Source organism: Malus domestica, chromosome 13 (assembly GCF_042453785.1).
Source record: "Malus domestica chromosome 13, GDT2T_hap1".
In the NCBI taxonomy this organism is placed as follows: Eukaryota; Viridiplantae; Streptophyta; class Magnoliopsida; order Rosales; family Rosaceae; genus Malus; species Malus domestica.
The window spans coordinates 33,887,280-33,911,913 of NC_091673.1; the positions used below are offsets into that span (position 1 = coordinate 33,887,280).

At 38.0% G+C, this 24,634-nt stretch overlaps 1 protein-coding gene across 1 annotated transcript; it reads right to left on the bottom strand.

Annotated features, from left to right (window-relative positions):
- Positions 1 to 21,274: 21,274 nt before the first annotated feature.
- Positions 21,275 to 23,248, bottom strand: LOC103416923 (uncharacterized protein At4g14100-like). The gene is made up of 2 exons (XM_008355127.4): positions 22,120 to 23,248; positions 21,275 to 21,819 (listed from the first exon to the last, which is right to left on the bottom strand). The coding sequence occupies exons 1-2, from the start codon at positions 22,583 to 22,585 to the stop codon at positions 21,719 to 21,721; spliced, it is 567 nt and encodes a 188-aa protein (XP_008353349.1). The 5' UTR covers positions 22,586 to 23,248; the 3' UTR covers positions 21,275 to 21,718.
- Between the last annotated feature and the right edge of the window lie 1,386 nt (positions 23,249 to 24,634).

Sequence of the window (24,634 nt, forward strand, 5' to 3'; positions counted from 1 at the left end):
CACATTCCCAAGGTTCAAACAATTTGAGTTTAGCACCCTTTCTCATAGCTCAATTATCGTTTAAGGCATAAGTCCATAGTCAACCATTTTCTAACTACTTAATCACATTAAATAATTAATTGGAATGCAACATAAACAATTAGTGCATGTGGGCATAATAGTATTATGAGTTTAAACAACTAACAAAATTAAAATCAAATATTTTAACTTTCTAGTTAGTAGGGGCCTAAATGCAAATACAAAAAGTTAGGGGTCAAACCGTAAATACTTGAAAGTATTATCAACTTTTTTAAAATTTACAAAATAGCCCCACAAGTGGATAAATCCACTAGGGTGGCCGGCCACATTAAGAGGGATGGGAGGTCTCACCCATATTGCATTAAATCAACATAAAGTAGAAAAATCCAAATTTTACTTGTCACTTGACTTAGGCTTTAAGGACTTTAGAGTAATGGTGATGGAAATTCACCTAGTCAAGTCTAGGGTTTAATAAATTTTGGGAAAGCTATGGATGGTAAGTATACCATCCAAAACCATAAAACAATTTATGAACTTTAAATAAAACCATTTTCACCAAAAACAAAACCATGAACACCAAGAACAAAACCATGAACACAATTTCAAGATTTGTACATTCTTGGTGATTTTTCAAACCCAAAAGCATAAGTGACAAGCTCTCTACTTTCTAGCTTCAAAGTGTGTGTGTGTGATTTAAAATAAAACACAAACACAAGCCAAAATATCCCCTTTGTGCCGTGCCCCCTTTATGGAACAAAACCCCAAATTTTGTTCAAAACTCAATCTTCATTCATGCATCCAAAACACTTTTTGCATGCATATCTTTTTCAACTCTTGATTCACATTTTTCAACATTTGAAAAACAAAAGATAAACATACTTTGAATGAAGAAATAATATGTCATACATAAAATTAAAACCCATATGCATAAAATCCAAAAGGACACATCAAATATAAACCTTTGGCTCTGATACCACTTGAAGGGAAAATAATGAGATTCATGTGGGATTTCTAGTGACTAGCATGCATATACAATTCAAAAATTATATACATAAGCAACGGAAGCATGTTATCACATAATATCAAAGCTATAGTCATGCAAATCCCTTTCAAGATGCATAGGTTTATATAAGATGCATCAAAACTTTTTAATGAAGAACAAAGGGTAGGTTTAGTTTTATACCTCTTGATCTAGACTTTAGACCAAGGATGGACCACCTCCAAGCCCTTTGTTCCTTGAACTCCTTGAGCCTAGCCTCCCTCCTTGCTTCCTCCACTTTGCTAGAATGAGTGCTCCTTGGTTCTCCTTTAGTCTCCAAGGTTGAAGACCTCTAAAGATCCACACCCACTAGTGTAGTGAGATGGATGGAGGAATGACCAAAGGGAGAAAAAGATGATTAGCTAAAAACCCCCCTTGGTGGCCGGCCCTTTGTGTTTTGAGAGAGAGATATTTTGTTTTCTCTTTTGTTGAAATGAACACACAAAAAACCCTAATTAACTTTTTCACTATAAAGTTCCTTTTATAACACAAAGAAACAAGTCAACAATTTGACTTTCTCTTTCCCTCTCTTTGGCCGGCCCTATGTGTTTGGTTTAGGCTTTGGGCTTTTATCATTTCAAGTCATCCTATGCTTAAATAAAAGCCCAATGGGCCCAATTACACCCGAACTTTTCTTTAAGCCCAAAACGATCTTTTATCGCTTTTATGATTTCTTTAGACTTTCTAATTAATCACAACACTTAATTAATCCAATTAATTATTTCCATCATCCATTAGTTACTCACTACAAGAGTGTATCGGTGTACAATCATTTTAGGTTCTAATTAGTAAGGCAGTTAGGTGATTGGCACCAATCCAATTGATTATATTTAATCCAATCACTTAGTGAATTAAAACTTACTTTTAATTCACCTTCTTCTTTGACGACTACATTTAATCATCTAGAAGAACTCACAAGCCATGAGTGACATCTAACCATATATCATGGCTACCCAAGCTAATGTAGAATTTGTTCGGAGAACCTATTCAGTTGGAATTACAATGTAATTCGATCCTTCTATAAAATAATACTCTCAATCACACTATTAGGGTATGGATATATTATGTCAAACCCCTAATGTGATTATTCCATGTTATATGATTCAATTGAGTCGTATAGGAACGCTTTCCTTTATTACGCTCGATACTTCGGCCGAAGATTCCCGAATCATATCTTAGAGTATTCTTCCTCTCATAACGAGGATTAGAGATCCCTTGTTGCGCATTTACTTGCCTTCATGGCTAAGTGGCTTAACCCCAACTATGTCGTGGACACCCGCGAATTGAGTGACTTTGACATAATTAAAGATCAAGGACCTAACCACAGGACAACTATGATGCCTCAGGTCAAAGGACTACTTACATTATTCAAACCATTAGAGTTACTTGCTTGACATATGAGTAGACCTCCATCCAAGTACTCTCGTTCGATTGTGTTCAGTGAACTCATTCCCTTAATGAGCACCTACATACTTGTCTTAGTGTCACTACACGAATGGGATGAGACTTTCCATCCTTCCAATTGAAGGGGACACAGTATGTACTGGTCTTTGCATTGTCAGTATCCCTCTGACAATCATATGACCAGGAACCTTTTTGGACATGATGGTTATGTGAAGAAGGTCTCTGTAGTCTAACATCATTAGATTACTTCTTACATCGATCCATTGTCCATGGATTCACTATTTAGGACATATATCGTTTATTGAGATAGTCCTAATTAGTATCTTTGCCTTTTGATGTATAAGAGTCATCTATACACACATTCATTGTCCTGAAAGGTTTCTTCCAAAGATTGACTTTCAGGTCATATTTCCAACAGCTACCTGGTCAATGGCACACTCCCCTTAGGAAGATTGGAATCTAGAAAGCTTCAAACAAAGGTAGCACGCTACTACATTGGAACTATATTCTCGACCGAAGATCCTACATTGGACCACATCCTTGTTGCTTAACTCCTCCAGACAACCTAAAGGATCTAAGTTCAATCCACGAAAGCATTTATGAAAGTCACTTCAGAGGCCAATCCGTAGCACAAAAGGCTCTTAACGTGGACTATTACTGACCTACTATGCATTAAGACGCTAAGGAACTAGTACAAAAGTGCAACAGTTGCCAACGCTACAAGCCGGTACCAGCACTACCTACTAGTGACCTACACCTATGGATGAGTCATTGGCCATTCATGCAGTGGGCAATCGACTTGGTAGGGCCAATGCCACTCGCTATTGGGGGCAGAGGAATGATGATTGTGGCAACCGATTACTTCACCAAATGGGTAGAAGCAGAGCCAATGACAACCACGACTCAGACAGACATGGAGCGTTTCATATGAAGGAACATTATTTGCTGATTTGGCATCCCTTAATCCATCGTCATAAACAACGACCTGCAATTTGTAGGCAAAGATTTGACAAAGTTCTTCTAAAAGTATGGCATCAAATAGCACATGTCCACGCCGAGATATCCTCAAGGCAATGGGTAGGCCAAAGCATCCAACAAGATGATCCTCAACTGCCTCAAGAAGTCCCTCTCCGACAAGAAAGGAAAATGGCCAAATGAACTCCCTAGATGTTTATAGGCGTATCGCACCACCAAACAATGAGCCACCGATGAAACTCATTTCTCTTTGGCATTTAGTTCTGAAGCAATCATTCCTTCCAATGTCATCGTGCCAAATATCATCACTCTACTGGAAAGCATCAAGCAAAATAGTAAGGAGATGGCCACAAGCATAGATTTGGCAGAGGGGAAACGCAAGCAGACCATCATTCACATTGCAGGTTACTAGTAGCTACTCCTGTCCAGCTACAACAAAAGGGCCAAGATCTGGCAGTTCTAGCCAGGAAATCTGGTCCTAAGAAAAGCCTTCATCATTGCCCGCAAAGAAGGCTCCAAAAAGATATATCCCATCTAGGAAGGTCCGTACAAGATCAACATAGTAGGCAGCAAGGATAGTTACACCTTCGCCACCATGAACGACAAAGAGATCAAAAAGCAGCATAACACCTACAATCTGAGGAAGTACCATGTATGACCTCCCGCTACATCAAAGCCCGAAGACTCAGGCAGCTTGACAGGCATCACCTCGCAAGCCGATGACTATCCAATTGTTATGCAGTTTTAACCTTATAACTAAGTTCTCGTTTGTTTCACTTATTTTTCAATGAGGAATTCATAAGTAATCTACAACTTGGCTCGGCTGCATGCTTACAATAATTGATCATTCCTGCACTTCAAAAAAAGATCGCACCCTTTTTAGAGACTCATCGCAGGACTTGCGCCCCTTAATGGACCAACCATGCTCTTCAGTGTGAGAGGGTAAACCAATTCCCCGACACCCATTTGGGTTTGCTCTCCAGTACAATAGGATAAACTAATTGCTTTCTAGTGCAAGAGGGTAAACCAATTCTCCGACACCCACATGAGTTTGCTCTCCAACGCGGGAGGATAAACTTTACACGCCGAATATCTAGACGTAGATGAATCAGGCTACCCTGGTATAACTAGGTGCACGATGGCTTACGCCTGGATTCCTAGAAGTAGCCATAATGGTATTTTTCAAGGCTTAGCTAACTGAAGGATTTTGGGTATCTTGGCCTAATCTGTGGGGAACGGGGCCTCAAAGGCGGAGAAGGCACATTATGCAGTACACCCTATGAACCCTAAAGCTGCTATCGAGTTCACTAAGGTAGCCTATGATTTTTTGAAGACTGCCTACATCTTGCCCTTTGAGCAGTAAAGCCACGCTAGACTTATACAACCGCACATTCTTGTGAAAGGTTAAACAAGCTAGTGAGCATGTATGAAGCATTATCCACTGCCGACATGCTACATAGTTAATAAGCTTCACCTCTGCCAAGCGCGAAATGATCATTTAGATCTACAGTAATTCCTAAAGTGTTGTGATACTTGCTACGCAACCCATAAAATTGGTAACATAAAAAGTAACAAGTTCTCTCAAACCTTTGCTTACGAAATTTCATACAACCACGTACTTTTGATACGAAAGGTTAGCAAATTTCATGACCCAAAAATCTTTAATATGTTGTGATGCAGGCTACACAACTCAAAAGATTGAGGAAAGCCAAGGGTAACAGCCAAGTAGTCATGCGGACTTGTCAGCTTCTGTAAGTAAGGAATCCGGTTGCCGAACCTATGGCTAACAACTTTGCAAAAGTTCTACTCCAACACTTACTGCTGCATAGGCTATGCGGGCCTATCTGCTTATACTAAAGCAGCACGCATGCCGCTAGTTTAAAGGTCAAAGGTTAGGTGTAAGCAAAAGAAGCGAAGATGAAGAAAAATGAAGGAAGTAAGTTTATTAAATTTTCTAGGAAAATTGATAAACAAATAGCAAAGGTCGAAGGAGTTCAAGCAAAGCAAAATGCAACAAGGAAAACAAGGAAAAACCTAAAGGCTACCTAGAAGACTATGTTGGAAATGTGCCCTAAAACCAATCATATGATGATACTTTACGGACATTTTACATGTTAAACTAATCTAGTTTAATATCAAGGGAAAAGATTATTGTTTGAGCCGTCTCATATAAATGTTATACGCTTAAACGATAAGTCCAAGGAATATGTGATTGGGAGAATGCGATCTAAAGAAGTTAGATTCATGAGACCATTCTTTCGTAGACACATCCTAAACGTTCCTGATCATAGGATTGCCAATTGGGCATTGACAGTCCGTTAAGATCAGTACGTGTTGTGTCTTCTCTCAGGGAGAGTGACTAGTCTCGAGTCATTGGTGTGTGTGACATCAAGACAAGCATGTAGGTGCTCAATAATGAATGAGTCCACTGAACACGATCAACAAGGAGTTCTCATACTCATGTCACATGAGAACTCATGGTTGGGATAATGCAAAGTAGTCCTTTGACCTGAGGCATCATAGTTGTCTTGTGGTTAGGTACTTGATCTTTGATTATGTCAAAGTCACCCCATCCGCGGGTGTCCACGGCATCGTCGGGGTTAAGCCACTTAGCCATGGAGGCAAGTGAATGCGCAACAAGGTATCTCTAACCTTCAAACCGTTTGAGGGAGAATACTCTATGATATGATTAAGAATCTCTGGCCAGAGTATGAATGAGATTTAGGAAGTCGTTCCAAATCACATTCAAGGTAATCATATAAGCACACGAATCACATTGGATAGTAGACATGAATAAACTATCAAACCAAACAATGTGGTCAAGAGTATTGTATTAGAGAAAGACCGTATTGCATTTGTAATCCGAAACTGAATAGGTTTTCCACCTCTTCTGATTAGCTTGGGTAACCATGATATGCTGCTAGGTGTCACTCATGGTTTGTGGAAGCCCTAAACGTGTATAATCACTAAAGGGAGAATTGAAAGTAAGTTTCAATTCACAATCGATTTGAAATGGTTCTAATCGCTCACTGCCTCGCTAAAAGGAACCTAATGGATCGTACACCGTGTAAGACATAGATTGAATAAACAATGGAGATGAGTAAGAATAATTAAATGGTTTAATTATTTATGGCAAGGATTAATTAATATGTTAATTAATCAAACGAATCAAGTTTGTTAAAAGACCACGGGTTAGTTTTGGGCCTCAAGGCCCAATGGGCTTCGAACGTCAAGCCCATTGACTTAAGTTGTATGACAACTTAATGACAAATAATTCACAAAGGCCTTAAAAGCCCAATGAAACCCTATGGCCGGCCATTTTATTAAAGGAGTGGGTTTTGGACTTAATTACAAGTTTGCCACTCCAATGAATAAAGGTATAAATATGACTTTATAGCCAAAATTCATTTAGGGTTTTCTTTTGGGGAAAGGATGAGAACATAAGCTCTCATTTCTCTCTAAAGTGGCCGGCCTCCTTGGAGGGTTTAGCTAGCAATCCTACTACTCCAAGGTCACTCATTTCTTCTCCAATCTAACCTTGGTGAAGAGACTTAGAGGTTCTCAATTTTAGGAACTTGGAGAACCATTTCATCCATCCAAATCCATAGATCTAAGATGCAAGGAATGAAGGCCCTCTCTTTGGGTGATTAGCCTTTGCTTATGCAAAGAGGAATCTACAAAGGTATAATTTCTCAACTAACAAATGTTGTTTTAAGTTGAATCAAGGTTCACCAATCTACTAGGCTTTGAATTTCATGGTTAATGTTTTGTTTTTAAGTGCATACAAGCATGATTCCGCCTTTTAATTGTTAATTGCATGATATAGATGTTGCTTAAATGAACATGTTTTTCACAAAATTTTCTTCAAGTGGTATCAGAGCCTAGGTCTAGTAGTTGGTGAATCCTTTTGGGTTTTGTAGTTCATAGTCTTTGATTTAAATGTTTTAATATGTTACAAGCTTTATTCTTGTTTCTTTGAATGTAAATTTTGTTAGAAAATTTGCCATCTCAAATGTTGTAGATGTAGTTCATATGAGCATGAATATTGGAGCTAAAAATTTGGTGCCATGTTTTTGGGAAAATTCGGCCAAATCCAATGGGTGGATTTTTGGGTTCATGTTTGACTTGTTAAAAGTGTTTTCAAGTGACTTTTGGAACCCCTATGTACCCTAGTTTGGTTATATGTTATTTCCCTTAAGTTTGAATGGTTTTGGGATGTGTTTTGGGTGAAAAATGTTCATGAAAATATTTTGAGTTTTTCATGAGTGTTCTTCATTGTTCTTGACATTTTTGCCAAGAACAAAAAGTTTGGTGTTTTGATTCAAAGTTTTGATTTATTTCATAAAGTTTATGTTTTATATTTTTCAAATGTTTAAATGTGTTAGATATTTATTTAGAAAGGTGTAAGAAATATTGGTGGGTGTGTAAGGATTAATTCCCTTTCACACACACCACTTGCATGACATTTATGTCATGCACCACTTGCATGCTTTATGTCTCAAACTACAAATCAACTCACACATCACTCCTTTCACCTCTCCAAAACCGGTCATCCTACAAGTAGGGTGTTTTTGGGGCTTTTATGCAATTACATAAAGTTTTGGTACTTTTGTGTAATTTGTAGTTTGACCGAAAAGTTTACGTATTTACGTAAAGGCCCAAAATCATTAAAGGACAAATTGTTTTGTTCCTTTAATGAAGTTTTTGAATTTGTTGAAATTTTTTTGTTCTAGTTGTAATTACATGAAGTAGTGGACTTTTGTGTTTTTACAAAGTGACCCCAAAAGTTTATGTTTTTGCAACATAGCCCAAAAAGTTGAGGTTATTACATTTTGGCCCAAATTAGGTTGAGAACAAAATGGTTTTGTCTCTTTAAATGAGAATTGGATTTTCATTTCATTTAGCTCCATTTAAATCAATTTTATGGACACAAAAACCAAATGAAAATGTTGCATTCAATTTAATTAGTTAAAGTGTTAATTAATTAAAGGGTGATTATGAACCTAAGCCTACGATAATTGAGCTATGTGAAATGCCGTTTCAAATTTGTTTGAACCATGGGAATGTGTAGTTTAGATTTTGGTTGTAATTTGATTTGATCAAATGTTGTAAAAGAGCATAAGCTCTTCTTTACTTTAAAGTAATTTGTATTATTCAAATGTTGTAAAGAGCATAAGCTCATCTTTACTTTGAAGTACTCCTTTCTTGTATTATTTGATATGCATGAAAATGGAGTAGAGGGTCCAAAGCCCCTAAGACAACACGCCTTAATGTGATTAAACGCGTAACTAAAATCAATCACCATCCCTAGACCGAGATTCAACACTAGGCTCGTGTTAAATCTAAACAAAGGTTCATAGTCATCCTAAGGCCCTAAGGCAACTATATAGTCCATCAAATGAATGCAAAGTTTATGTTAGTAGTATCATATACTCTTGCTTTAAAAACCGTTTTATAAGCATAGTGGGAGTATTATATGCAACTAAATTCAATCAAATGGACCAATAGTTGTAATAGGACCAAAATTGTTTTAATAAAGATTAAAATGAATATTTATATGTGATGAGACCTAAAACCCTCAACCAAACCATTATTAAGTTGATAAGCAAGAGATGCTTTGAACATCTCTTCGTAGGCCTTCCACCATGGTGGGCTTCAATCGTTTGTGACTCATACACCGTATTCGTCCAATTCTGGGGTATGCAAAGTATGTGCTTACATTTAAGAGAAGCCTATAAACATATGATGAAGTGAAGGTAGGCAACGAGTATGGTCAATATGATATTCTTCTGAGGCCATTCTTGAACCCCTACTTGAACTAGCATGGTGGGAATGACTTAACTAAGTGCAATGGTGCCAATATGATATTCTTCTGAGGCATCATTTTCTAGAGGCCAAATTAGATGGGTAATTACAAAAGTTGTAAATGGCTAAAGCGTTATCCTCTCATCATTATTGTTGCTAGCCAATATGATATTCTTCTGAGGTGGGCTTGGTAATGGTGAGTCTCCCATACCCTGCTAAGAGTTTCATCCAAAACTCTCGAATTCCAATGAGGGATATGGAATTTGCCAAAAATAGTGGGTGGTGCTATTTGATTTAAAGACCCGAATCAAATGGCTTAAAATCAATCAATTTATATTCGTTATGTATTTGTTTACCTATATATTTGCAAACGCTATCCAAAACTTGACAAAGAAAAGCCGAATGCTTTAGTTTCCGGACTTGGTACAACAATCCCAAAGATTGTCTTAAATGGATTGTATATGTACCTAAGTAGTCTCATCCTCACAATCTTCCTATTGATAATGTACCATTGGAAGAACATGTTAGATAAGTCTATCATAAAGAGGACAACACTTTTAAAGTCATAATTCTTCAATTACAAATCGTTGTATGAAGAAATAAGAGTTGCTTTGAACAACACTTAACTAACGCAAACATTAGTGCTTGTTTCTTTGTTACATGAATAAGGAACTTAAGAAGAAAACACAAAGGCATGGACACTTTATGTGCCATAATTCTTCACTTACAAATTGTTGTATGAAGAAATGAGAGTTGCCTTGAACAACTCTTGAAAGTTTGTAATTATGTTTAGAACATAATGGTTGGTTAACAAAAATAGTCCATCAACTTGGACTTATGATGATTTTGAATCATTGAGTGTTGAAGTGTTACACCACTTCTAGAGACGGAAACTAGGCAAGGACTTCACCTTTGTGTCCCTATCCAAATGGTTCACTAAGTTTATTGTAAACTATATGGTGAACAATAACCACACGCTCTCCAAATCGTTTGATGTGTATAACACAATTGAAATAAGTTTCAAGAGAGATAGTGGGAGTTTAGGGACCATGACTATTGTAGTCAAAGGAGAAGTCAAATGACGAAGATAAAATTATCTCCAAGGGAACAAACTTTCTTTATGAAAGGATGGACATTGGAAGGGGTATTTGCAAGAAATGTCTTGCAAATGTCAAGAACACACATTTCGAAGGTGTTGTAAATTGTTCTTGAAAAGTTCAAAACAGTTGGTTCTTCTACTTGAATGCTTGATTTCGTATTAGTAACTATGTTTTACAATCGTTGTAAAAGTGTGGCTAATAAGAAGTAGAAGATTAATGAGAGAAGAGAAAGTACTTCACATTCGGAACGTGAATTAAATGTAGATCTCTGCGAAAGTAGATAGTACTTACTTCCTCATATGAACTACCAAAGAAAATTGGAAAAACCAAAGATTGTCTTTACATTCCAATTTTAAAGAACTCAATTCCGTCACTATAAGAGATGGATGAATGTTTTGTTTGACAAAACATTGTTCTTTATTAATGAATGATTAGATTATTGTAATCTAATTGATTGTCTCTATAGTAGAGATGATATGGTAGTGTTAACTGTTTAGAAGATAACGATGCTTAAAACCCAAAAGGTTGCAAGGTAGTGACTAATCACAACTGAGTTGTGATACCTCAAAAAACATAAAATACGAGTTGGTCATAGATGGATGCTTTGGATCGTTAGATCCGGATCCAACACCTTCTTATTAAAATTGTATAGAGGCGAAATGTTCGAATCTTTATTCTTTTGGAAAGAAGAAAGAATCACAAAGTTGTTGAGGTTAATTCACTTAGATGTTAGTGGCACTTGTCCACAACATAATACTACTCATGTTGTTTGACATTCACCGAAGATCACTCTCGGTTGGACTATAGTTTATTTTGAATAAACACAAGTCTGAATACTTTGCAAAAGGTTTCAAAGAATTCAAGAAATGTAAGTTGATGAGTAAGACGTCTAAAGTATTTGCCTCCTTAGATTTGATCCAAGGAAAGATAACACTTTAGAACAGTTTCCTTGAAAAATATCAAGAAAAGAAGCATCATAAGATAATGAATTTCTCCATTAGGAGAAGAACGAACTCGAATAAGATTTAGTTCGTTGGATGTTATCAATTACCCATATATAGGATATATGCTTCTAAGATAATATGATTGTCAATTAGAAGATCTTCCAAAATTTTCATGACTCCATAAGATGTAGTTGGAAAGAAAGACAAATCTTAATCATGTTAAGATTTGGGGTTGTGTGTTAATAAGCAATATTTGTTTGAGAATTATCTTGTGGGTATCCTTAAATTAACATTTGGATATCACTTCTATAAACCAACTAACAAATGTTGTTTGTTGGATAGTTCATTATAATCCTACCATAGGATTTGCCTAAGATAGAGCAAATGAACGAGAGATAGAACTCAAATAATGGGTTCTTTGAGAGACAAGATGATAACCAACAAATATAACAACCTAGTTCCTATACCACAAGCTCCAAGGTAGTCAAGAAGGATTTATAAACTGTCTCAGTTGAATGGTTTGAACTTTATGACTATGTCATAGAGTTACACCTCTTAATTCGAAAGAAATAAGAATGAAAATCCTTATGACTACATTGAGTGTATATGCGACATATACTCAAGGAAATGGTAAAGTACCATTTGACCCGAAATAATGAAACCTTAAATAGCTAAGTGGTAGCTTAAGATGACTACAATCAAAGAGAATGGTTGACTTTGAAGAAACCATCTTTGACGTAGTCTTGTTTTCAATTAATTCGAAGATTGCTAGCTACAACTAAATGGTGATTCAATGTTTGGACATAATATAGGTTTCCAAAACCATTATTAAGATAGTCTTGATAATATATGTCTAAAACTATGAATCACAAGACATGTAAGTTGTAGAGATCCAACCATCATGGATCTTAGCAAGCTAGTGGGAGCTATAAGCGTCTTATGAGAGAAAGATCAAATCGTTTGATTTCTCATAAAGATGTGAATGAATCTTTTGTTTACTAGGTTTACAAAAGATTAGTGGGAGTTAATCATATTCCTAAATTTAAATATATATATATATATATATATATATATATATATACACATATATGATATATTAATTTTGGAAATGAAAAGAATACTTCTTCGTTAAAGTTATGACCTTAAACATTCTATAACGATAGAATGTATATGGGAGATATAGTCTATATACATGGGATGGAAATCTATAATGATATATTTCAAGATATAATTGGATTATATCAATCCCTAATAATAGACAAAAGATGCTAGGAAGTTTCTCATATGATGATAAACTTCAATTAGAAGGACGACTCTAGTGAGACTAGCAAGTTGCCTTTCTCAAAGGGAACGTACCCTTTGTCTCCCAAAGAAATAATGCGTAAATAGAATCCTTTATGCATACGCAGAGAGGTGATTTATGTATTTCATATTGTATGAAAAACATTGATATGAGTTGTACATAGAAAGGTACAAGACGATATCAGTGCAAGCCCAGGATCAGAACCACGGCAACTGTCAAGTGAGTCCTTAAGTATTTAAGAAATACTAAAGGATAGATTCCTCAAAGAATGAGGAAGAATTAGAGTAACGTAATGGAAGCGTAAATGTATTAGCTTATGAATCTAATCCATCATTGGATATTTCTTCATTATGAATGAAGAGATAATCAGATAATCAGATATCTCTTTATTATGACTAAAGAGATATTTGGATGGAAACATTAAAAGTAATGACTTTAGTGTGTTCCATTATGAATGCAAAATATATTGCCATATAGAAGTTTACAACAATGTTGTTTGGATGGGAAAGTTCATTTATGAACTCTCTATTCGGTTCCAACCAGAAAGTGTCTCTAGTGCACTGACACTACGACACTAATGGGGCGATAGCTCAAGCCAGGGAATCAAGGTCTCATCACGATCCGAACTCAAATGAGAGACTGAACCACATGATTAAGAATCATGTATAATGGTGACGTCGTTATTCTCAAGGTTGCTTCTATGGATAACATATAGATATCCATTGTCTAGGCCTACTACTCAACCATTTATGAAATGACTACAGAAGAGGTATCATCACTGATGACCAAGCCGATTGGCTCTAGTGCAAGTGGGAGATTGTTGGAAATGTGCCCTAAAACCAATCATATGATGATACTTTACGGACATTTCACATGTTAAACTAATCTAGTTTAATATCAAGGGAAAAGATTATTGTTTGAGCCGTCTCATATAAATGTTATACGCTTAAACGATAAGTCCAAGGAATATGTGATTGGGAGAATGCGATCTAAAGAAGTTAGATTCATGAGACCATTCTTTCGTAGACACATCCTAAACGTTCCTGATCATAGGATTGCCAATTGGGCATTGACAGTCTGTTAAGATCAGTACGTGCTGTGTCTTCTCTCAGGGAGAGTGACTAGTCTCGAGTCATTGGTGTGTGTGACATCAAGACAAGCATGTAGGTGCTCAATAATGAATGAGTCCACTGAACACGATCAACGAGGAGTTCTCATACTCATGTCACATGAGAACTCATGGTTGGGATAATGCAAAGTAGTCCTTTGACCTGAGGCATCATAGTTGTCTTGTGGTTAGGTACTTGATCTTTGATTATGTCAAAGTCACCCCATCTGCGAGTGTCCATGGCATCGTCGGGATTAAGCCACTTAGCCATGGAGGTAAGTGAATGCGCAACAAGGGATCTCTAACCTTCAAACCGTTTGAGGGAGAATACTTTATGATATGATTAAGAATCTCTGGCCAGAGTATGAATGAGATTTAGGAAGTCGTTCCAAATCACATTCAAGGTAATCATATAAGCACACGAATCACATTGGATAATAGACATGAATAAACTATCAAACCAAACAATATGGTCAAGAGCATTGTATTAGAGAAAGACCGTATTGCATTTGTAATCCTAAACTGAATAGGTTCTCCACCTCTTCTGATTAGCTTGGGTAACCATGATATGCTGCTAGGTGTCACTCATGGTTTGTGGAAGCCCTACACGTGTATAATCACTAAAGGGAGAATTGAAAGTAAGTTTCAATTCACAATCGATTTGAAATGGTTCTAATCGCCCACTGTCTCGTTAAAAGGAACCTAATGGATCGTACACCGTGTAAGGCATAGATTGAATAAACAATGGAGATGAGTAAGAATAATTAAATGGTTTAATTATTTATGGTAAGGATTAATTAATATGTTAATTAATCAAACGAATCAAGTTCGTTAAAAGACCACGGGTTAGTTTTGGGCCTCAAGGCCCAATGGGCTTCGAACGTCAAGCCCATTGACTTAAGTTGTATGACAACTTAATGACAAATAATTCACAAAGGCCTTAAAAGCCCAATGAAACCCTATGGCCGGCCATTTTATTAAAGGAGTGGGTTTTGGACTTAATTACAAGTTTGCCACTCCAATGAATAAAGGTATAAATATGACTTTATAGCCAAAATTCATTTAGGGTTTTCTTTTGGGGAAAGGATGAGAACATAAGCTCTCCTTTCTCTCTAAAGTGGCCGGCCTCCTTGGAGGGTTTAGCTAGCAATCCTACTACTCCAAGGTCACTCATATCTTCTCCAATCTAACCTTGGTGATGAGACTTAAAGGTTCTCAATTTTGGGAACTTGGAGAACCATTTCATCCATCCAAATCCATAGATCTAAGATGCAAGGAATGAAGGCCCTCTCTTTGGGTGATTAGCCTTTGCTTATGCAAAGAGGAATCTACAAAGGTATAATTTTTCAACTAACAAATGTTGTTTTAAGTTGAGTCAAGGTTCACCAATCTACTAGGCTTTGAATTTCATGGTTAATGTTTTGTTTTTAAGTGCATATAAGCATGATTCCGCCTTTTAATTGTTAATTGCATGCTATAGATGTTGCTTAAATGAACATGTTTTTCACAAAATTTCCTTCAGACTACACTTCAGCAGCTTGGACATCCAACGACTACTCGGTCATCACATCTTCAGCAGCTACGACACTTTTAGCAGCTGCATCATCTAGCGTTTGATCCTCAGTTGCCCCAACCTGGGCACCAACTTCTCTGACTACTTCACCAATGTAAGCTTTATAAGTAAAGGCAAGCAAGTCTTTCATAGAAATAGAGAAGGTCTTGAAGCCTCGAGCCCAATCTTCGTACCATTCAGCTGCTCGTTCTCCTCGAGTAGACCGACATGGACACGCTGTAGCTCATCCACTTCCTTTCCTTGATCTTCAGTGCACCTTGGAGTTCTAACACTTGGGGTTTAAGCCTATCGATGATCCTCTTGAAATTGATCACTTGATAAGCAATAAGTAACTCTTCATCCTTTGCATAAGCAACGGAACGAAGCTCAAAAATGACAAACACAAGATCTTAAATCTGAGGTATGTAACATCCAAGCTTCTTTTCTGCATTTTGATACTTAACTTGGATCACGTCAACCCTAGTCTTTAAGTTAACGATCTTTTGGCGAGCGATCTCAAGCTGCAGAGAAGTGGGGGCAAATATATTAAACCCCTTCAAAGTGACGAGCTCAGACTCCAATTTTTTATCCTCTTGGTGGAAGAGTAAGCCTCAGCTGCTATAGTTGTTGCCACCCCTTTGGCAGCCTTGGTATCCCTTTGGTTCATAATCGTCAATTTCTACATCATAGCAGGTGGGGAGCAGTCCTCTTATATTCGATCGTATGATTTGCAATGGAACTTGGGCAAACAACCTCTCTGACGTCATCAAAAAATTTGGCACATGCATCCATATCTTCAAGCAGATTTCGCTTCAAAAGTGCATAGATCTCAGCAGACTCTTCAGAAACAGGATTTCTCACAACTGCCAATACGAGCAATCTCCTCTTTCTCAGCAAACGAATCAGTCCTAGCAGTAAGAGGAGTGAGCCTTGGTGCTACTTTAGCAGCAAAGTCCACCTTATCGCTCTTCATAGTAGCAAGCCTCTCTAAGGGTAAACTGAACTTAACTCCCAACATACGTCTTGGTACAGACTTCGACACTAGGGGCATGGCAGAACCCAGACACTGAGCAATCCTATTAGTAATCATACTAGCCATTTTTGACATGGCATGCGTCATAGGCTCAAATTGAGTAGCCTCATTTTTCTTCCCATTGGAAGAAGTCAAGTCAATCATAGGCCTCTTGGCAACAGGCAAACCCCTCATAAGTAGCGAATGAAGTCTTCAGTTTTTTCTCAACTGGCATCTCTTGAGCAGGTGAGGGATATCTCTTCTTTCCACCTTCATTCATATTAGGCTCCATGACAAGAATCTGACGAGCCAATGCATTCGTCTTGATCCTCTTTATCTCTTCTCTCAGAAACAGCCCACCTTTCTCCTGGCGAAGATGACTAAGCAGCCAACGCTATTCACGGTACTCAGCATGGGAGCTTAACCCATGTTGGTTTTTCCCTCATTTTTTCTCTCTAACCAGCAGGCAAGAGGCATGCATGCCCAGCATTCCAATAGCCCATGAGGCTTGTGACCTCCTTATTTTTCTCAATCGCCGACCTGGCCTGCGTCAGGTCTTAGAGCCTAAAGGACATGAGCCATACGGCTCGCCTAGCACTGCGCCCCAGCGCCGTAATCCATGGCCCCAACTGCATAGCTGTCCTTGACTTTAGCCAAACAGAGCAGCCCAAGTAGTAGTCCATGCCATAACACCTCATCAGTCCATGCCGAGCCAACTCTTGGCCCCTGCCAGTCGACTTGCCGCACTCCCCGACAGCTGCCCCACGACAACACTATCCAAGAAGAAGACAAGGAAATTTTTTTTTCTTACCTGAGGTCATTGAAATGGAGGATATGGAGATAGCAAAAGGGTTCTTGAGGGTTAGGGTGATAGTAAACGATGAGAACTCACTGGTAACTAGTTACTAAGGAAGAACAATAAAGATATATGGATAGAATTTCAATATGAGAAAATGCAGGAATTTTGCTATCGATGTTGAAGGATCGGGCATGTGAACTCCGATTATCTTCACGAACCTAGCAAAGGAGGCTCTGCGGGTTATGGCAAATAAACGAAGACGAACGAGGTGCGAGATATCCTGGATACGACGAAGAGGTTGCACAATCCCCCCATAAGAATAACAAATTGGAAAGAAGAACAAATTAGGAGCCGAGGTTTTGCCAAAAATGAGCACTGATGAGGAAAGCTTTCGAATCGTAGAGAGATAATGTTTTGAAAGAAGAGCCTTAGAGAGAGATGTTTAGAAGGGGAACGACTCTTGTGTGTGGAAGAGGACCTGCAAGATGTTTTGATAGCCCATTATAATCTATGAGACTGCCTGAAGGAACTTGATGAGGCTCGAAAGAACTTTATGAATGGCCTTATCAGCCCTAAAAGAGTTAATTGTACTAGTATAGCCTTGGTCCCAAAAATTCCAAATCCGGAAACACTTGCTCAATTTTGGTCGATGAGCCTATGCAATTACTCATATAAAATCTTGTTCAAGATCTTGGCCAACCAACTCAAGCTTTTACTGCCAAACCTTATTTTGCCTTTGCAACATGCGTTTGTTGTTGGCCGTCAGATACAAGATAGTATAATTATTGCCCATGAGATCTTTCATTTTTTTTAAATGCGATAGGCAAAAACCAGATTTAAGTTGGAGATAAAGCTTGACATGAACAAAACCTACGATTAGATCGAGTAGGACTTCTTGAAAGAAGTGATGGTTTGGTTGGGGTTTGACCCAAGGTGGATTAATTTGATTATGGGATGCATCTCATCAGTCAACTTCGCTGTTCTGGTTAATGGTCAACCTGGTAAAAACTTTTTCCCCTCCTATGGTCTAAGGCAAGGGGACCCCTTGTCTCCATAATTATTTTTAGTAGTCAGCGACGTCCTATCTTTATTAATCCAAAAAGTAATGGAATCAGAGTATCTCGAAGGCATCAAGATCAGTACCTACAACCCATGTATTTCTCACATCTTTTTTGCAAATGACATGCTCATTTTCCTCAAGCCAACCCAGCAAAACTGCTGGAACATGGTTCAAATCCTACAGTCAAACTGCACGGCATCGAGGCAACATATCAGTTTGCAGAAGTCTGGTATTTTTTTTGGTGCAAATATGCCTTGTGATCTGGGTTCAGAGTTGGCAGGTCTAGGTATATAACAAGTAAATGACCCAGGTCTTTATCTTGAAATTCCCTCAAACTGAGGCAGGTCTAAATGCCATGCACTCGCATATGTTAAGGGCCGGATTCTAGGAAAGCTTCAAGGATGGAAGCAGAACCTTCTCGCCCCGGTTGGCAAAGAAGTTCTTATTAAAGCGATGGCCCAAGCAATTCTGACTTACCCGATGAATATCTTCAAGGTCATGGTTTCCATTTGTAAAGATCTCAACTTCATGCTTACCCATTTTAGGTGGGGTTAGAAGAATGCCGAACGCAAGATTTCATTGGGTTGGGTGGGAAAAGTTGGGCTATCCGAAGAATGATAAGGGTTTGGGGGTTTTAGTCTTTCAAGAATTTAAACTTGGCGCTCCTGGCTAAACAATGTTGGAGGACAATTTATGAGCTTAATGCCCTACGAGTGTGATTTTTGAAGGCTTGATGTTTCCCCCATATTTCGCCCTGGGCTTGGGCCAGCCTTCTTAAGGGCTATAATATCATTATGGGAGGAGCCCATTAACAGGTCATGAATGGGAAGAATATTAAACTCTGGGTGGACCGATGGCTGCCCGCACTTCCTACGGGACAACCAAGCCCTTTAGTAGGTGTTCAGTTTAACCAAAACCAAACAGTGGACTCCTTAATTTACCAACAATCCTTCTCATTGAACTTGAAGCAAATCAGACTAAGCATTATTTCAGCGGATTACTTAGCAATCCTTGAAACCTGCATTGGTGTTTCTCGAGGTTGTGACTGCCTGATTTGGCCTTGGGTTAATGCTGGCATGTTCTCGGTGCGCTCGGAGTACCATTGGAAACGTTCCCATGGGGTGCCAAGTACTGCGTGGTCTTCCTCCATACCTCGACAAATGGGAGAGTTCAGTTAGAATGAGGTATAGAAGATGCATGTTCCACCAAAGGTTAAGTCTTTTTGGTAGAGGGCTCTTAAAGGTGCACTGGCTACCAAGTTGGCCATGTTCAAGCGTTTTTCCTCCTTCTCTATGAGCTGTCCTATTTGTAATAGGGAAGATGAGTCTGTGGAACATATGCTTCTTGTTTGTCCAAAGGTTGGGCCTATTTGGTTTGGAGGCTCTCTTAACTATCGGGTTCCCAAAACCCAAATTACTTCCCTTAGTGGTTGGCTTCAAGCAATGGCTTCAATGCAGGTGGAGAGCAAAGAGGAGAGAGGTAGGGTGTTATTGGTGATAGGTTTTACCTATTAGCAATTTTGGAAGGCTCTCTGTGCTGCGACTTTCGCTCAAAAACCTCCCACTCTAAACCAGGTTATTCACTCTATTACCTGTTGGTAGATAAGGAACATTTTAAGGCTGCTAATCTTAGAGCTCAGGTTCCTTCCTATCCCAGTGTTATCCCCAACATCCTAATGCTACTTGGACCCCTCCTCCTCTTCCTTTTCGGCAAGTTAATGTAGATGATAATTGGTGTGCAACAACGAGGATAGGATTCTTGGGGATTGTTATCAGCGATCACTCTAGGTGTTTGTTGCAACTTGGCGAAGCCCAATTTTGGCACCCTTGATGTTGGTTGTGGAGGCACTGGCAGTGGCTAGGGGTTGTTTCTTGGCTCGGGAACTAGGGTTTCCTAATATAGTGGTTGAATCTGTTTATACCATATTTAGGGCCTCGTATTTAGATCTCGTACAAATACTCGATGGACTTAAATCTAATTATGTGATAAAGGAAGGGGCAAATATGTAATAAGTGAGGAGTCCTTATTCTATAAAAGGACCCCTCACCCTCACAATTAGGGGAGGCCAATTCCTAAGCCTTCTCACCCCTCTCAAATCCCTCACTCTTATTCAGAGCTCTCTCTCCCTCACTTCTCAGATAAATACATAATCAGTGTGGATGTAGCCCAAACCTTGGGGTGAACCACGATACATCTTGTGTTATTTACATTACTTGCAGATTCACTGTCGGATTTACGTTGTTCCAAGACCTCCAGTTTTGTGCATCAACAGAATCAAATTCGAAGGAGGTTATATCCTCTCTGTCGGGCCCGATTCACCTTGGCAGCTAGGAGGCTTTCCCGACCCTTGCGAGGGTTGTTCAGCTGGGAGAGTCCTTTCAAGCCTGTCGTTAATCTTAGGCTCCAAGAATAGCGAATTTGGCTACAAACATGGTTACATCGAGATCGTTTCAAGAGATGGATGCTAGCACTTGGGTCATGAGACCTCCATTTTCTTTGGTGCATGTTCTCAACTACCACGGTCTACCTTGTCCTCCTTCTAGTTAGTCCCCCTGGATTGTTGAGTGGTGATGCTATGCACTCAATGTAGTGTCTAGGGCCTGGTTTGGTACTAAGGTGATTCTGAAAAAAGCTAGTATAAAAAAAAGCTGTGAGCTTTTTTGTGTTTGATAAACATTCAACTTCATCTTTTTTTTACAGTTTTGGGTGAAAAAAGCCAAAAACAAGAAGCTACAAAACCCAGCTTTGAAAAACCAGCTTTTTTCACATCTGTTTTACATAAAAGTTTAACAAACACTATAATACTGCCTTTTTTTTCAAAAGCATTTTTACAAAAAAGTTTACCAAACACTCTACAGCTTTATTTCACGGCCGCTTATTCTCACATAACAGCAGAAGCAGTTTTTTCAAAGCACAGCAATACCAAACCAGCCCTAGGTCTTTTTATCCCTTCAAGAATCCAGTTGTTGTCTGTATTATGTTATGCTCTCTGTTAGCCACGTGTTTTCGACTTTCCTTGTACTCAATTGGCGTTAGCCCTAGCAATGAATTTACCAATTTCACAAAAATTAAAATTAAAATCTAACCTCATTGATTGTTTCACTCTTGTATCTCCCATAAGAAAATAGGAAGAGCTTCTAGTAGTAAGAGCAAGATATCAAATATAATACATTTGATACCTTCAGACTTCAAAGTAGTTACAATCCAAAGTTACATAACTTTATTTAACATTCTTATCTAATTATTAGCCAATGCATGGACTACACGTTTACCGATCTACACATAAAGTATAAAAATATACAAATAAACACACACATTTATATAGCGAGATACTAGAGAGACCAAAATTTTAAATTATTTTTTGTAGACCACGTGATGTGCCCGTTGATGATTGGACTCCCTTTTTAATGACCTAAAGAAGGAATACTCCAACCATGAACCACCACATTATATGAACTACAAAAAATAATCTAAAAATTTGACATTCCTAGCATTTTCCTCTATATATAATGATTTACAAAAATTAAAGCCGGATCCAAACCGAACCAAACCGTGGCTCGGGCAACTTGATGCCCACCTCGTAATTTACTGTCTAAGGTCTATGCATCTTTGTCTTGGTTGAAGCAGTATGCAGGTGCTTGAGTGACTGTATCTGGTAACACTGCACCAACCTCAAATGTCATTACCTGAGAAGATATTCCTACAAAATAATCATACAAATCATCAGCAGTAACATATTGATGACTATTCTATCCAAAAAAAAAAAAAAAAAAAACATATTGATGACTATTTATTTGAGTCAGGTTAGTTAATTTGTAATCTAAAAAGTTGCATTAAAATCAATACTTCATACTAACAGTCTAATAACATAACAAATCAAACTGTCAAACAAGATAAAATATTTTTTTTTCAAAAGTTAAAGCAATTTAATCGATATAACCGTTGATTTCGAACTCCCAAAATATAATTGCTAGGGAATTAAGAAGAAGGGCATACATACCATCATAAAAATCCCAACGAACTGGCCTCTTAGTGTAAACATCCTCATAGTACCAAATAAAATCTACCTTCTCCCACACATTGCATAGAAACCCATCAGTGACTTCCGTCCCAAGATACTCAGCTCCGTCAAGAAAATCGGGCCTTGGAATGCCGACTTCAAACTCCATAACCTCACAACTTCCGTTGTCACCGACGGAGTAGTAAAATGATGTGCCGTTGTTCCACTCTATGTCGTACAAAACCTCACCCAGCTGCTTCTGAAATATGTTGACGTTCCTACCTCTCGGCCAGTCGTACCAGAGGTCGCTGAGCTGGAGGTGTGTTGTGGTCAAGTTCATGAATAGAAGTGCATGGAATTGCAGTGGCCATGGCGACGGTGTTGGGTTCGAGTTTGAGCAAGTCAGGAGCTGTAGTATTATGCAGGTTGTTAAGCATAGTTGCAGTGGTAGTTTGAGCTGCTGCATCTTGTTTCTCTATCTCTCTCTCTCTCTCTCTCTCTCTCTCTCTGTGTGCTTCTTGTGGTGATGTTTATTAACTTGTTTTGAGAGGGATAAAACACAACTGAACTGAGCGGTTGAGAAGCAAAGGCAATAGTACTGCACCTGTCCCACCTCATATGTAACTATAGCTTCCTCTATGCATAACATATGTATGTATAAAGTTCTCATTTAAGGGACACTTTGTTTGCTAGGGGTACTGATACATTGTTTTTACCGACGATTTTGAGAATATGCGACGACCTCTTTCATTTGAGATGTTAGATTAATCTAACGGTAGCTAAGCTTATTATCTATAATAAACCGTGTTGTACCTAAACAAATTGTCGGCACGGAACCAATTAACAAAAATGGACGTCGATCCCTTCCACTCAACAATCCTTTCTCCACCTCAGTTTTTCTTATTCTTTTTCTTTCTTTTTTTCGCCTACTAAAAATAAGGGCCGATTGGGATTTTCCATCGTCTTCGTCCGAAAATTTGAATTCTTGAATTGTTGAAGCAATTTCCAAAACCCAGGAATCCCCAATCTCAATCTTGTGGAATTGGATTACACGGATTTGAAAATTGTTGACTTTGTGGAATTGGATTGGCTGGAATTTGTGGAATTGGTTTGTAAAGTTATTAGGTTTTATGTAATTGGATTGTTGGCCTTCTCTGCTCTGGTTCATTCAAATTGTATTTTGTTGAGATACACGACGAAGACGACTGGGCTTTGTAGATGGAGGGATATGTGAAACCTCCTCCTCTGTTTTTATCTTCTTCTTTTTTTTTAATTTTTTTTTAATCAATTGATATTTTGTTTAGGTGTAACATGGAGTATTTAAAGTAATAAGTCACTTCGTACTACGGTCTAATGGTATTTTTCTTCACTTGTAAGTAAGGTCTTAGGTCGATTCTCATCAAATGTGAGTTTGAACCACAATATTACTAACTCATTGTGAGACTAAGACCACCTCTTCCCCAAAAAAGTAATGAACCTAGCTATCGTTAGATTAATCTAATGACTTATATAAAAGAGATCCTCACAGGTTTTCACAGTGAGGACCTTATGTGAGCATTACTGTCCTTCTTGGTTGTATATAGGTCCTCTATGTTGAGGAATTATATTCTATTTCTATGAATTTGTTATTGTTGAGTAGTTATGTTTTTTTAGCGTATAGTAAGGTTTGATTTGAGGTCCTAGTTTGACATGCTTGTCCTATATCTTCAATATAAGTTCTTGATCATTATTCTTTATAAAGTTTGATTTCATGTCATAAGGGACACCATTAATGATTTAATTTCATGTCCTTCATCAATCATCTTTCTTGCAAAAAGTATGGCAAATTCAAAAGAGGGATGATTTTCACATGCATTTTTTAGTTTCTCACACAACTACGTATTTATAGTCATCAAATTGAGTAGATTAAACGGAAACAACATACATTATTAAACATGAACGTGTAAGAGACCAAAACTAATTGTGTTTATAATTTATCATCCAAAACAGTTATGAAATTATTCTGGCCAAAACAAGTAGGCAAAATAATATTTCAAGAAAATACTATAAGTGAGTGGATGAATGACTTCAGGTTTTGTTTAGCTTCTTACAAGATTTTGGAGTTTCTTTTAAGGAAAGCAACAATAAGACCTAGGAGTTTGGGAACGACCGATTCTTAAATCAACCGTATTGAAGAAAGTTGAGATTTCATCATAAAATAAATAGACAATATGAAGAGTAGCTCAACTACTTATAAACACATGCAATGTCCCTCTTCTCATCAATGTGAGGTTCATTCTTAACACGCCACCTCACGTGTGGCGAATTTTCAAGCCTAACACGTGAACAACACAAAAGAGTGACGTGGAATGAGTGTGACCGTTAGACTTCACACGTGAGGCAACCTGCTCTAATACCATGAAATTTCTTAAGGGCTTTAGGCATGTGCTAGCTAAGAATATCAAACTGCATACATTTGCCCCTGAATTGAAATTTGAAAGGCAAATCATGCTCCATTTCATGCACTACATATATT